At 37.1% G+C, this 15,093-nt stretch overlaps 1 protein-coding gene across 1 annotated transcript; it reads right to left on the minus strand.

Annotated features, from left to right (window-relative positions):
* Positions 1 to 7,199: 7,199 nt before the first annotated feature.
* On the minus strand, positions 7,200 to 10,600 carry LOC129277318 (caveolin-3-like). Its single transcript, XM_054913539.2, has 3 exons — positions 10,415 to 10,600; positions 8,195 to 8,287; positions 7,200 to 7,493 (listed from the first exon to the last, which is right to left on the minus strand). The coding sequence occupies exons 1-3, from the start codon at positions 10,598 to 10,600 to the stop codon at positions 7,200 to 7,202; spliced, it is 573 nt and encodes a 190-aa protein (XP_054769514.1).
* Between the last annotated feature and the right edge of the window lie 4,493 nt (positions 10,601 to 15,093).

Below are 15,093 nucleotides of genomic sequence, written 5' to 3' on the forward strand. Positions count from 1 at the left end.
AAACAAAGATTACGAGGAAATAGTCATACTCTCGACGGGCTCACGTGGAATTTAGTATCGGAGCACTTTGGACTTGATATCCTGGCAGTGATTTCCCTATTGAATGTATTATTGCTCCAGTTATTGTTAAAGGGATGATGTTACTTAAAGGGATTTGATTTAAAAAACATAAAGGATATATAAGAAAGAAACTTATAATGGCACCACGTGAACGTTCATTATGGTCTAGGGTCTAGTGGTTCTGACTCTCTTCCTTCAATGAGAGAGTCCTGGGTTCGAATCTCAGCCATATTTCCTTCAGCAAGAATGCAGTGGCGTCATTAGCCAGAAATACGAGGGGGTCAGTTATGGCATATCGATCAAAATTGTAAAAAAGTTGCGAGCAAAAATTGCAAGATGTTTATTACAAAACAATGAATTCGATTCTAATTTGTTTACAAATTTTCGGCATTACTCCTATTTGTTTAAGATCGGTGTGCTCGATCTGTAATGAAAATCATAAGTCAGAAAAAAATTGGAACCAGTGGGATTCGAACCTGCCATCTATTGCTTTCCGGGCAGCGACTTAACCACCAGGCTATTCTGGTTCACGGCTAAGCCACAATGAACTGGAATTAAAAAAAAACCTCGATCCTCTTCTTTCCGACTCATTAGTATCCGAATGCCGTCCGCCGTGGACAATATATAGTAAATGAAGAGGCTTTAATAGGAGGAAATTATAATTTGTTTACAAATTTTCGGCATTACTCCTATTTGCTTAAGATCGGTATGCTCGATCTGTAATTACAGATGATTTTCAAGTAGTGAAGAAGGAGGGGCCCGGGGAACAGAGAGAGAGAGAGAGATAAAAAAAAAAAGAAAAAAAAAGTATGAGAAGGAAAGGTGAAGAGTAAATATGACGTCACCTTTAAGCAAATGTTTGGCCCCAAATCATCCTGGCATCGCACCTGATTCGAGTTGCTGTTTCTCTTCTGACTGTTGTGTATATGTGTATGGGGGGGGGGGGGTCGCGATCGGGTGCCTCTATGTGGACAGGGTCGGCGTAAGGAGTCAGGGAAGATATCAATTTACGCGACCTATACCTCACATTTTATGCCCTTGTTCTCTTTTCCCTTTTTTCTCTTGTTTTTCATCATTTGGAAAACCATAGAGGGGTGATCGCTCTGCCCCCCACCCCGTAGCATCACCACTGGAAGCGGATATGTTTTGTATCACTACATTGTCCTTTTATTAGAATAGGCAACTACAAAATATTACAAATGAATATTTAAAAAAATATTGATTGTGATATGACATCATTTGCACATGACAGGACGTGTTGCATACTTAGTATGTGCACATCCTTTTCCGTCATCGCCGAGAAACAAACTTTCATTTATTTGACAAGAAATCAACTCAATTTCAATTTAATCGAACTTGCCTTCCTCCCACCGTTAAGTTTCTTCTTATAAAAAAAAATCACATGGGATTTAAGGGGGCACGTACATTTCCACCCTTTCTTTGTCATTACTTAGTGAACGCTCATCTTGGTCTAGTGGTTCTGTTTCTCTTCTTTCAATCAGAGAGTCGTGGGTTCGAATCTCAGCCATATTTCCTTCAGCAAGAATGTAGTGGCATAATGAGCCAAAAATCATAAGGGGGCCAAATATGGCGTATCGAGCAAAATGTATAAAAAGTTGCGATTTAGCAAAGCGAGCAAAAATTGGCAAGAATTCTTAGTCATTACGGACCTCCATCATGCAGGTGCAGATTGTGGGGTGTGTAGAGGCAGGAATTCCCGTTTGCTCCAAATTGACGTTATATACCGTAGAAATAACTAACTGGGCCATATTCGGATAGCCATGGTTTAGTTAAGCCTGGTTTAACTTAGACCACATTTTTATGGAGTGCTAGTTGTCAACTTATTCATCAATTACAAATATTGTTATCATGCTAAAAAAATAGTTAACATTTTTATTCAAACGTGTAATGGGAATAGGAAAATACAAATATAAAATGAATATTTATGAATTAATTGATAAATTGGAATTGCCACGAATATGGAAGATATATTATGAATTCCAGCATTTCATAGAAGTGTGATTTAAAATTATAATTTAGACTAGGGATAAATCATCCAATAAATCCGATGACCGGGGTAATAATATATCTGTAAAGCGCTTAGACACGTCGTTCCGATGTATTAAGCGCTATATAAAAGCGGATTATTATTATCATTGTTATCATTATTATCATAATCCGAATACCACCCACTGTCTCTATTCTGCTAGTCCATATCGCTCGTTGTGCGCAACCGCAAAACTATAACTGTCTATTACCAATCCACAACATTCATCCTATGCTTTCAATTTGCACCAAGTAATGATGCATGTAATATGAACTTCATCATCATCATGGTAATCATCATCATCATCACCTGCACCATTATCATCATCTTCACCATCATCATCGTCGTCGTCGTCATCATCATCATCATGATAATCATCATCATCATCATCATCATCATCGTCATCATCATCATCATCACCATTATCATCATCTTCACCATCATCATGCATCGTCGTCGTCGTCATCATCATCATCATCATCATAATCATCATCGTCATCATCATCATCATCATCATCACGATCATTACTATCATCATCATCATCATCATCGTCATCATCATCATCATCATAATGATAATCATCATCATAATCATCATCGTCATCATCATCATCATCATAATGATAATCATCATCATAATCATCATTGTCATCATGATCACGATCATTACTATCATCATCGTCATCATCATAATCACAATCGTCGTCGTCAATTTAGACAGTATTAGTATTATTAGTGTTATTATTATTAACACGATCAGCATCATCACCATTATCATCAGCAGCAGCGGCAGCATCGACATCATCATTATTATTATTCTTATTAATGTGCAAGTAAAAAAAAATTATAAAACAGGGGCGGCGGAGCGAGGTTGAAAGTGGCGGGGGGGAGGGGGCGGCACAGGGAAACAGGGCACCTATTTTTTCGAAAAGGGCACTATCTTAAAACAAAGTAAAATACTAATGTGCCCCACTCACGACTCATGAAAGTTAAGGCAAGTAGGATTGTTCTTCCAAGTTTTTTTCCTTTATAAATAGTAACATATAACAATGAGAATATTGTTTTCTTGTTTCATAACCAATGATGCTGTTTCTTTATGGGAATTTGCCCAAGTATTGTAAACGCGGGCTGTTCCTGTCGACAATTTTTTTGGGCAATGGCTGTAAGGTCCATTTAAAATAAGGTGGTTTTTTCAAGAATCATATAATAGGAACACTGCTTTGTTCCAAATGAAAAGGGATGCCATCAGAACATTAAAAGACTTAACATTTTGAACAAAGTACAAAAGAAAACGGGCGTTTATCAAAAGTTTATAAGGGCGTCTTAAAATGGGGCATTCAATAAGAGGTTTAAAGGGATGAATTTCTTATCAAAAGAAAAAGAAGTAGCGAAAGGGGCAAATCATATTTTGAAAGGGATTATGCGATTAAAGGATGCACTTGCAGAAGAAAGCAGAACGCTGAATAAAGAAACTGGGCGCTCATCGGGCACGAACAGAGTGGTGTTTATAGAACGTACAACTTATCTAATATGAAGAAGAGGCATCTATATGAGAAGGCAAAGGGCGCACATAAAACGGGGTTCTTTCTCATGTGAAAGGGGCACAGAACACGTTCGTGAGGGGCACTTTTCATGGGTAGAAAGGGGCACTGATTCGAAAAAGGAGCTTACAAGAAGATACAGGGGCACTTGTTCACACATAAAACGGGTCCTTCTCAGGTGAAAGGGACACAGAACACGTTCGAGTGCGAGGCCGGGGCATTTTTTGGGTTAAAAATTTGCACTTATACGAGAAAGGGCACTTGGTAACACATAAAACGGTCCTCCTAAGGTGAAAGGGGCACAGTGCGCGTTCGTGAAGGGGCATTTTCTTGCGTAAAAAGGGCTCTTCCAGTGCTTCAAAAAGTGAGGGGCACTGTGCACCCCCCGGCCCCCAGGATAAACTTTAGTCAACTTAAGTAATATTTATGTTTTTTATGTGATTTCACAACAAAAAACAAATGAATAACGCCTCATCTGCCTAATTTTTATAGGTTCACATAATTATTCACATCAACAACAAATTACTGTAAATGACCTTTACATCATTTAAGGGCATATCAAACGTAATTGTGCCCCTGATAAAAGGATTAAGCACCTTCAACAATTCTTTCTTATAAGAAAAAATGCATTCATCGTGTGCCCAAAGGCCTTATATTATTCATGATTCTTTACACGACCACTGTACGTAAAACGACCGCACTTTCCAATTACGTAATCTTATCTATGTCAGTCATGTATGTACACTCATGCCTTTTGGGTGAACAACTCAAAATACTCAATCACGGAATAATTTTGACTCATAATGTTAGTAAACACATTTCATATTCAATCCTTTCACTCGGTTGAAAAGACAATATAACTTATTATCACCCGTATCAGACATCTGAGCTGGTCATTTACAAAACCGTATTTCCCTGTATTTTATTATTATCAGGAAGGGATAGGTATAATGTTTGTATTTTCCTCGGTCTCAATGCGCGTATTGACTTTGCATGCAGAGACGACGCAAAATATACCTTTGTATTTTCCCTGGTCTCACATCCGGGCCTTTGAGGATGCGAATGAAGTGATACGCTTCATAATGTTCCGCGCACCAACGATCTACGTCATAATAAAGACAACGCTGGATCTGGGCGCTTGCAAGTACGTCATAATGGTAAAGTGCAGAGCCTAGACACTGATATTATCATGACACAACAGAACTCTATTCTTAAAAGATATCACTGTTATCATGATTTTTGCTCTAGATATCTGATTTGGATGATAATAAAAATATTGACTGCACTTCTTTCGGGGAACATCAGATATATTGCCCTTAAAAGACCCATATTGCCCTCGTCTAAAGACTCGGGCCAATATGATTCTTTTGCTGGCAATATATTTGATGTTCCCCTCAAGACCAGTCAATATTATATAATTAATTTCGATATCAAGCAATTTTACTCACGTCATTGGGCTTGTATCACGAAATAAAACGAGATAAAAGATATCTCCGGGCAACATTTTCCCACTACAAGAAAAATAGCAGCACGCCCCAAGCGATCGTATTCATATAGCCGTTTCTGGCGTCAATTCACATATTCACATATTAACAAAAATAACGTTCACAGAAAAAAATATAAAATTTCATCCTGTATACGATAATGAATGAGAGATTAGCTATTACCCATCCCAATGAAATAGACTGAAGTGTTGAATTTATTTATATATATATTTTTTTACAGAACTCGAGGCCTACATCGATGACTATATAATTTAGTCATTATATTGATTAAAAAAATTAAAGTAGATATATCTACGAACTATTTTTTTTTCACTTATTATTAATTTCAATAACATTGCATATATATCATGATCCGTGCTTTCCAGGGAGAATTAAGAATGATTGGGCCCCCCCCCCCCCACTCCGGTGTCGGAGGGACCGCATGCGTGTTCCCAAAATGTCCGGTAAGGGGGTACAAGTCCGGCCCGCGAATTGTAAAAAAAGACGGTGTATTTGACTTTTCACCCGGAGATTTCTTTAAAAAGGGGGTGTTTTTTTTTCTCTCTTTGGACTCCTGAGAAATTTAAAAATCTTTCCTAAGGTATGATGGGTTCCCACAAGCAGCCATATTGGAGGACAAACGATAAAAACCTGTGCATCAGACTATGAAAAGTTATTGTTTTCATGGTTTTGCTATTGTTTTGTCCTCCACCATGACATCAGGAAACCTCTATTGTAATGACAGCTTACCTGAGATGAAGGGGGGGGGGGTTGTCTGTCCTGAGATAGGGGGTTGGAATGAAAGCTCACCTGAGATAGGGGGTACATTGAGCAGTGTTCCGGATTTAGGGGGGTCTCCAAGGCAGGAAAAGCCCGCGAAAGGGGGGGGGGGTGTCAGAAATTTTGGCAGACATGAGATAAGGGGTGCTTTCAAAGGGAGGGAACGAGCATAGGCGTACCCTAAATAACACTGATCGAGTGGGGGGCGGGGGTTGGGGGTGATGGCAGAAGTGAAAAGCATGAAAAAAGGGCGAGGATGGGAAGAGGTAGATAAGAGCCCAGAAGAGGGGGGGGGGGACATCGGCTTCCGTTTTCAACGCCACATACATTGCAGCTCCTTTAACCTATTTATTGTAACGGAATTAATTATATTGATTTTAACCCTCAGTTATAACTCCAATGTGGGTATATCAATAGCAGCACTTTGTATCCTCAGGCAAAAACGAGTATAAATTAACCCAGCTTTTAATATCGTTATCAATTTTATATACGGTATATAAACAGGTGCAAAGATTAATCGGAATATAAGCGTTCATGATCATTTTTACAACTATAATGCGAAAATGGGTGATGAGGCCCTGCGCCCCCGGTGCCTGCCTCCGGAACGTGTATGGCAAGCCATTTGACCCATAAAGGCGATAAACTCAGTTTATCGCCGAAAAACCTAGTTTTTCAATTGAAAAACTAAGTTTATCGCTGAAAAACTTAGTTTTTTATTTGATAAACTTAGTTTTTCAAAAAAAAAAAAAAAGTTTATCGGCGAAAAACTAGGTTTATCACCGATAAACTAAGTTTTTCGAGTGAAAAGCAGAGTTTCTTGAAAAACTTAGTTTTTCGACTGATAAACAGAGTTTTTCTAGATAAACTGAGTTTTTCAAGTGATAAACTTAGTTTATCGGCGAAAAAACTGAGTTTATCGGCGAATCATTATGTTTTTCAAGTGATAAACTTAGTTTTTCAAGTGATAAACTTAGTTTTTTAATTTTGATTTTGATTAAATCAATTTTTCAATTTCGAATAAGTAGGTTTGTCAATTTCGATACACAATTGAAAAACTAAGTTTATCAAAAAAAAATATATTTATCGAATGAAAAACTTAGTTTTTCGGCGATAAACTTAGTTTTTCAAGTGATAAACTTAGTTTATCGGCGAAAAACTAAGTTTTTCGATTGAAAAACTAGGTTTTTGGATCGAAAAACTAGGTTTTTCGGCGATATATAAAACTGAGTTTATCGCCTTTATGGGTCAAATGGCTTGCCATATACGTGATGCAGTGATCCGGCCGCCTCAGACATTCTGGATTTGGCTTGACTTCAGATTCAATGTGACCTCGGAGTCTTCCATCTGAAACCGGCCCTTGATTCCGGAGAGGACCAAGGAGGCCGACCGGAAACATGGGTCGAAGAAGAGTCGAACCGAGGCCGAGACCAACATACTGCAGATACGGAACCAGAGGAAGGTGTTCTTGATGGCTGGCTGGACGAACCAGACGATGAAAAGGTGAGAGACAGCGAAGACGAAGCCCCAGAGGAACGTCATGAATGGAGCCACGATCAGAGACAGGGTGGCATACACCGCGAACTATATAGATGGGTGATATACAAAGTGAAGAATATGAAGGGGAAACTTGATTATTCTTCGTCAAAAAAAAAAAAAACCGGCATTGAATGCAAAGGAAATGGAATGAAAAAAGCTTCTAGAGGAGAGAGAGATAATTATTGCTACTACTGTATTACTACTACTACTTCTACTACTACTACTACTACTACTACTACTACTACTACTACTACTACTACTACTCCACTACTACCACTAATACTACTACTACTACTACGACGACTACTACGACTACTACTACTTCTACTACTACTACTACTACTACCACTACTACCACTGCTACTACTAACTCCTACTACTACTACTACTACTACTACTACTACTACTACTACTACTACTACTACTACTACTATACTACTACTACTACTATTACTACTACTACTACTACTACTACTTCCACCACCACCACCACCACCACCACCACTACTACTACTACTAGTACTACTACTACATACTTTTATCATTATTATCCTTATCACCATGCATTTTTTTATGTTGTGGATATTTTTATGTCAACAGGGCCGTGTTTAAAAACATCAGCTAGTGTTATCCACGGTGAACATGTTATCCACGTTATAAAGATGTTTTGATAAATGATTAAAGATAGTGCAATTATCATCATTACTATTGTTATTGTTATCATCATCATCATCATCATTACATACGTGAGTGTATTTGTAAATGGAGCTGTTGACATCTTTCATGAAATCGAATCCTCTTGCTGTTTCTGATTCAGTGAAGGTATCTTCAAATGCAATCTGAAAAGGGGGAGAGAAGGCATCATGTTAAGATGATATGGTGAGATTGCTGACGTACTGTGATTCGAGTTAAAGAAATAATTTTAAAAAGCACATCAAGTTACCTATAGAGTCAAGTACGACACGGCGCTACATAATTCAGAAATGCGTTATTCCTTAGAAAATAAATGGGATGTAATTTAATTTTCTACTAATCCTCTTCTCTTCGAGCGAAAGTGGTTTGTTAGAATTCCTCTCTCACTGAAAGTGAAGAAGTTCTTACCTTCCATCGATATTTCAAGTAAAAAAAAAATCAGTTTCAGAATAGATCGATAGATTGAACATGTTTAATGTCGCCTATTATGATAAAGCAATTTTCACTTATTGAACCATATTATGTTCATCATGAAATACAAGATGAAAAAAAAAAGCTGCTATACCATCCTCAGCGCGAAAGGTGGAATATCTCGCTTTTCATCAATTTCTAATGAAATAAGACATCTATAGAATAATTAATTTTGGGGGCTACTGAAGGCGTAACCATCCAGAAATAGAAGTGACCAAATACAGTTGGATGAAAGGGGGATATTGCCAAATGTGACTATCTTTTGTATTTTTTTCACCCGACCCCCCCCCCTCCCCACCCGTTTCAAATTCAAAAAACATCCTCCACGATATAATACACAAATGATCTTACAAAGCCATTTGCTTTTTTTAATGAATAAATTTGTCCTATCACTTGCTGAATTTGAATGCTTTCCAAAACACACTATATTCTATTTTACGAGTCAACGCAACGAGCGAGGAAAGTAGTGCCTTTCAGCACGAACAGAAATACTCAAACAGATTATGTCGATTACATTATAATACCATTAAAAAATATTTGCCGATCAAATTGTTTGTGTTCCTACCAGCGAGCGGAGTGAGAAAACGAAAAAAAAAAACTACAAGATTTGTTCCCCCAAACACTGCATGAAAATGATAATATAAACTTCTCAAAATTTTTTTTGGAAATCTGACTTTGATCGATAATTCCTCCTCAGTTTTAGTAAATATCAATGGACAATTAATATCAATAAATAGATCATTTAATTTTCTTTAAAATGTTACCCTACATGATATGATTATGGTTCACATGGAGGTGCAGTGCCTTGAAATGTGGGGCAAGGTCAAAATTCAAAAGTTGCAAAATGATACAATATTGAAAGTTACTGTTCTTTTTTCCTTGGTGATGAGTGAGTTTCTCAGCGGTTTCTTTTGACTTTGATCGATAATCCCTCCTTGGTTTTAGTAAATATCAATGTGTAATTAATCTCAATGAATAGATCATTTAATTCTCTTTAAAATGATACTTGACATGATATGATTATGGTTCACATAGAGGTGCAGTGCCTTGAAACGTGGGGCAAGGTCAAATTCAAAAGTTGCAAAATGACACAAAATTGAAAGTCACTGTACTTTTTTCCGTGGTGATGAATAAGTTTCTCAGCGGTTTCTTTTAATTGTTTTCATGCACCTTAACATCAACATTAACATGAAATCAAACACACCTCTGCACAAGCAAACACATAAAAAACAAACTCATCACTACATAAACCACAACAAAACATAAAAAATGGAGAAGCAGGGGCTTAATTTGAATGGATTTCATCTCTGTTGACACAGACCCCACACAGACAAAAGAATCATGTCCTGTATTGACCCTTCATGACTATTTCTGCTCGTTTTGCAGCTTTTCAATTCAGACCTCATCCAACACTTTTGAATCCTGCTCTTTTCGTGATGGCATGATCATAACAAGCATGGTATCATTTTAAAGATATTTAAATGATCTTTTGAATAATATCAAACATGCATTGTGTAAAATTTGGAGTTGGGAGAAATTAATGGCCAAACTCAGATTTCCAAACTTTATTTTGCTCGTTTTGCAGATTTTTAATTCAGACTTCATCCAACTCTTTTGAATCCTGCTCTTTTTTGTGATGGTATGATCATAACAAGCATGGTATCATTTTAAAGAAAATTAAGTGATTTTGTGAATGATTTCAAATATGCATTGTGTATAATTTGTAGTTGGGAGAAATTAATGGCCAAACTCAGATTTCCAAACTTTTTTTGAGGGGCTTATGACAAAAAAAAAGCACATACCTCGATGTGTGGAGTAAGCGCGTAGATATCATTTGGATCCGGTTCTTCTTCGCTAGGGGCCATTTTTGTTGCTGGTGGAAACGAGCTCTGATGTGTGTTAAGAATTGGGGGAGGGCCGGTAGGTCCGTTGCTAGCCCCGTATTGAGGGTAGGCTGTGGTGCTCGGCATATTTTTCTTCTCATCCATTTTCCTTTCTTCCCTCTGACTTTTCTGATTGGCATTCACCGATATCTAAATGTGTTTTTTTCTTCTTCAAACCCTGATACTTGTGTTTTTCCTGAAAGGGAAAACCAATATTCGAAAAGCGAAATAATTCGATATAATGCCATAAAATAGAAGGGGGTGGAGAGAGGGTTGTACAAGGAATCCCCCCAGAAAAAAGGTGTGTGTGTGCGTGCGTGTAAGACAGAGATAGGAATAACAGAGTAGTAGAAGCCGTAGTAGTAGTAGTAGTAGTAGTAGGGGGCGTCGTGGTCTAGTGGTTACGAATCTCGTCTTTCAATGAGAGGGATGTGGGTTCGAATCTCAACCACGGCGTATTTATATCCCCATTGTGCTGCACTCAACCCAAGTGAGGTGAATGGGTACCCGGCATGATTTAATTCATTGAATGCACCAAACCGGGGTAATATATAGTGCGCCATCAAATAGGAAACTCGATAAATCGGCGCCTCATAAATGCTATATATTATTATTATTATTAGTAGTAGTAGTAGTAGTAGTAATAGGCGGAGGAGAAGGAGAAGAAAAAAAGAAGCAGAAGAAGGAGGAAAGAGAGACAGAACACAATTTGAAAGAAAAACAGCAGATACGTTGCGGTAGGAAAAATAGGTAGACAATAAGTATATGGAGCCACTGGCGGATCCAGGGGGGGGGGGGGGGCAAAGCCAGCCCATGCCCCCCTTTTGAGAGGCACAATTAAACTTTGTAGTGTCAAAATGCCATTGAAATAGAAATGTGCCCCCTCCCCCCCTTTGAACGTGAAGACCCCTTTTTTATTTGCTTGTCAAACTTTTTCGTGGACGAAATGTCCTTGACTTTTGGTTAAAAACCTTTTTTTCCTGTAAAATTTTTCCTCGGGAAAATGTGCCCCTTTCGGAAAATCCTGGATCCGCCCCTGTATGGAGCAAGAGAGAGAGAGAGATAGATCAACATATAGATAGATAGATAGACAGACAGAGAGAGAATGAGACAATATTTTATATCAAATTACACAATGAGCAATATGATAAAATTCGATAGGCCTACAAATCGGTATGTATAAATCAAAAGAAAGTTAAATACTTACAATCGACAGAACTGATGGACATGGATTTATTTACTAAAAGAACACCAGTCGCATTCGTAACAAAAAATATTTTGCGAATTCAGTATCACCACAAAATTTATGTTTAACAAAAGAATAAATTTGTTTCACGATATAATCCGTACGTTTTATCGTGGACCGTTCGCAAGTTGACGATGATATTTATAGTTGGTTGTCATACATTATCCAGACTTGGTTAATCATAAATAGAAAAATTGTGTGATAACCCAAATATCATAAACAATGAACAAGAGAGAGAGAGAGAGAGAGACGAAAGGTCTTGTAATAACTAATGAACCTTGGACTGCCTTATATGATTTGGCCTAATTTCTCTTCAATAATATTAAGGCGTGGGTTTACTATTTGGTAGGTTATTAATTCAAGAATTCAAAGTTCGAGATGGACGAGTCAGCTGATCCATATATTGACCAAGATATTAATATCGATGATTATATTATTAATAGTGATGTGAAATGGAAGAATGACGATCAATGCAAGGGCACACGGGGCCCCTAGAGTTGCTCGCTGACATTCGGTTTTACACCTTGGCAATTCCCTTACATACATTGGTTAGGTTTGATTCGATTAAAAAAGAAATGTCCGTGATATGTTTAAAAATTTAGCCAAGCAAAATGCACCTGAAAATCATAATTTTAAAAAAGTGAAAAATAAACAAACCATAAACACCGTCCCAAAACTATCATGACTTGTATCATAATTATTAATGTCCCCATAATATTAGTTCATATGATGATTTTTTTTTTCCGGTCACATTTATCTTAGAAGTCTTTATACGAAATTGATTTTTTCTTGAGTGTTAATCCACGTGAACAATATTAAATACAGCAAAATCAATTAATAATAAGAATTTTGTAATATTACCCTAATTCTTTGAGGCTAAAACCGATCATAAGAAGACTGGTCTACAGCTATTTGTTTAAATAATCAAACGACATAGGCCATCATATATGAATGAATACAATAAGTGATCAAAATGATAAAAAATAGAATAATGCAAAAATAGATTCATGTATATGTGTTATTGTAATTCAATTCATGAAATATCATTGACATGTCTATCAATTTTTTTATCGAATATGAATACAATATCCAGGCCAATTAGTGCATGGAATGAATCAAAACGTATATGTGAATAGCTTAGAAATCAATTGGAAATTGATCATTAAATTACTTTCTTAATCACTCAATTAGAAGTAAATCTATTTGTATCATGTATGGGTCACAGAAATATGTATGTCAGCAAGGGGGTCTGGGATGGCGCCCCTTTCACATAGAGTGATGTAAAAAGCTCGAAATTCCATGCGCCCCCCCCCCCTCCCCCGGAAAAGTGTCTGGACTGGTGCGTGAGGGTAGAAGTGTGGGAGGGTGTGTGTGTGGGTTGTCTGTGTAATTATGAGAGAGAGAGAGAAGGAAAGAATGGAAAGTGAGAAGTAAAAGAAAGGGGGAGACAGAGAGTAAAGGGGGGGGGGAAGATGGTATTTTGTTGTAAATTTGTGGGTATACATATTTCATCATGATTCAAATCAAGGATAAGCGTCAGACCTCAATCTCATATTAAGGCGTGGGTCTACTATTAGGTAGGGTATTAATTCAAGAATTCAAAGTTCGAGATGGACGAGTCAGCATGATCCATATTGACCAAGATATTAATATCGATGATTATATCTATAATAGTGATGTGAAATTGAAGAAAGACGATCAGTGCAAGGGCACACGAGGCCCTTAGAGTTTTGTTCGCTGACATTCGGTTTTACACTTTGGTAATTCCCGGTTAGGTTTGATTCGATTAAAAAAGAATAGGTATGAGCTGCAAGGTCGCATTTGTCACCTATGTCCGTGATATGTTCAGATGTTGTAAATATTTAGCCCAGCAAAATGCACCTGAAAATAATTAAAAAAATGAAAAATAAACAGACCGTAAACACCGTCCCAAAACTAACATGACTTGTATCATATTTATTAAATGTCCCCATAAAATTAGTTGATATGATCATTTTTTTTTCGGTCATATTTATCTTGGAAGTGTTTGCACGAAATCGATTTTTCCTGAGTTGTTTTTAAATCCATGTGAACAATATTATATACGACACAATTCAATTAATATCAGCATTTTTTGTGAAGACTTTTGAAACGTTACCCAATTCTTTAAAGCTAAAACGGATCATAAGAAGATTGGTCTACAGCTTTCAGAAAGTGATTTTAGCTGTTGCCAGATCAGTCCACTGGAAACATTATTTCTTTAAATAAAAAAAAAATAGGTCATCATATATGAATGAATACAATAAGTGATCAAAATGATAAAAAATAGAATGCATGAATAAATTCATGTATATGCTTTTGTAATTCAATTCATGAAATATCATTGACATGTCTATCAAATTTTTTTCGATTATGAATACAATATCCAGGCCAATTAGTGCATGGAATGAATCAAAACGTATATGTGAATAGCTTAGAAATCAATTGGAAATTGATCATAGAATTACTTTCTTAATCACTCAGTTAGAAGTAAATTTATTTGTGTCATATATGGGTCACAGAAATATGTATGTCAGCAAGGGGGGTCGGGGATGGCGCCCCTTTCACATAGAGTGATGTAAAAAGCTCGAAATTCCATGCGCCCCCCTCCCCCGGAAAAGTGTCTGGACTGGTGCGTGAGGGTAGAAGTGTGGGAGGGTGTGTGTGTGTGTGGGTTGTCTGTGTAATTATGAGAGAAAGAAGTAAATAATGGAAAGTGAGAAGGAAAAGAAAGGGGGAGACAGAGAGTAAAGGGGGGGGGGCAAGATGGTATTTTGTTCTAAATTTGTGGGTTTACATATTTCATCAGGATTCAAATCAAGGATAAGCGTCAGACCTCAATCTCATATTAAGGCGTGGGTCTACTATTTGGTAGGGTATTAATTCAAGAATTCAAAGTTCGAGATGGACGAGTCAGCTGATCCATATTGACCAAGATATTAATATCGATGATTATATCTATAATAGTGATGTGAAATTGAAGAATGACGATCAGTGCAAGTGCACACGAGGCCCCTAGAGTTTTGTTCGCTGACATTCGGTTTTACACTTCGGTAATTCCCTTAAAGACATTGGTTAGGTTTGATTCGATTAAAAAAGAAAAGGTCTGAGCTGCAAGGTCGCATTTGTCACCTATGTCCGTGATATGTTGTAAATATTTAGCCCAGCAAAATGCACCTGAAAACAATTTAAAAAATGAAAAATAAACAGACCGTAAACACCGTCCCAAAACTAACATGACTTGTATCATATTTATTAAATGTCCCCATATAATTAGTTGATATGATCATTTTTTTCGGTCATATTTATCTTGGAAGTGTTTGCACGAAATCGA

This window comes from Lytechinus pictus, chromosome 1, assembly GCF_037042905.1.
Source record: "Lytechinus pictus isolate F3 Inbred chromosome 1, Lp3.0, whole genome shotgun sequence".
NCBI lineage: Eukaryota > Metazoa > Echinodermata > Echinoidea > Temnopleuroida > Toxopneustidae > Lytechinus > Lytechinus pictus.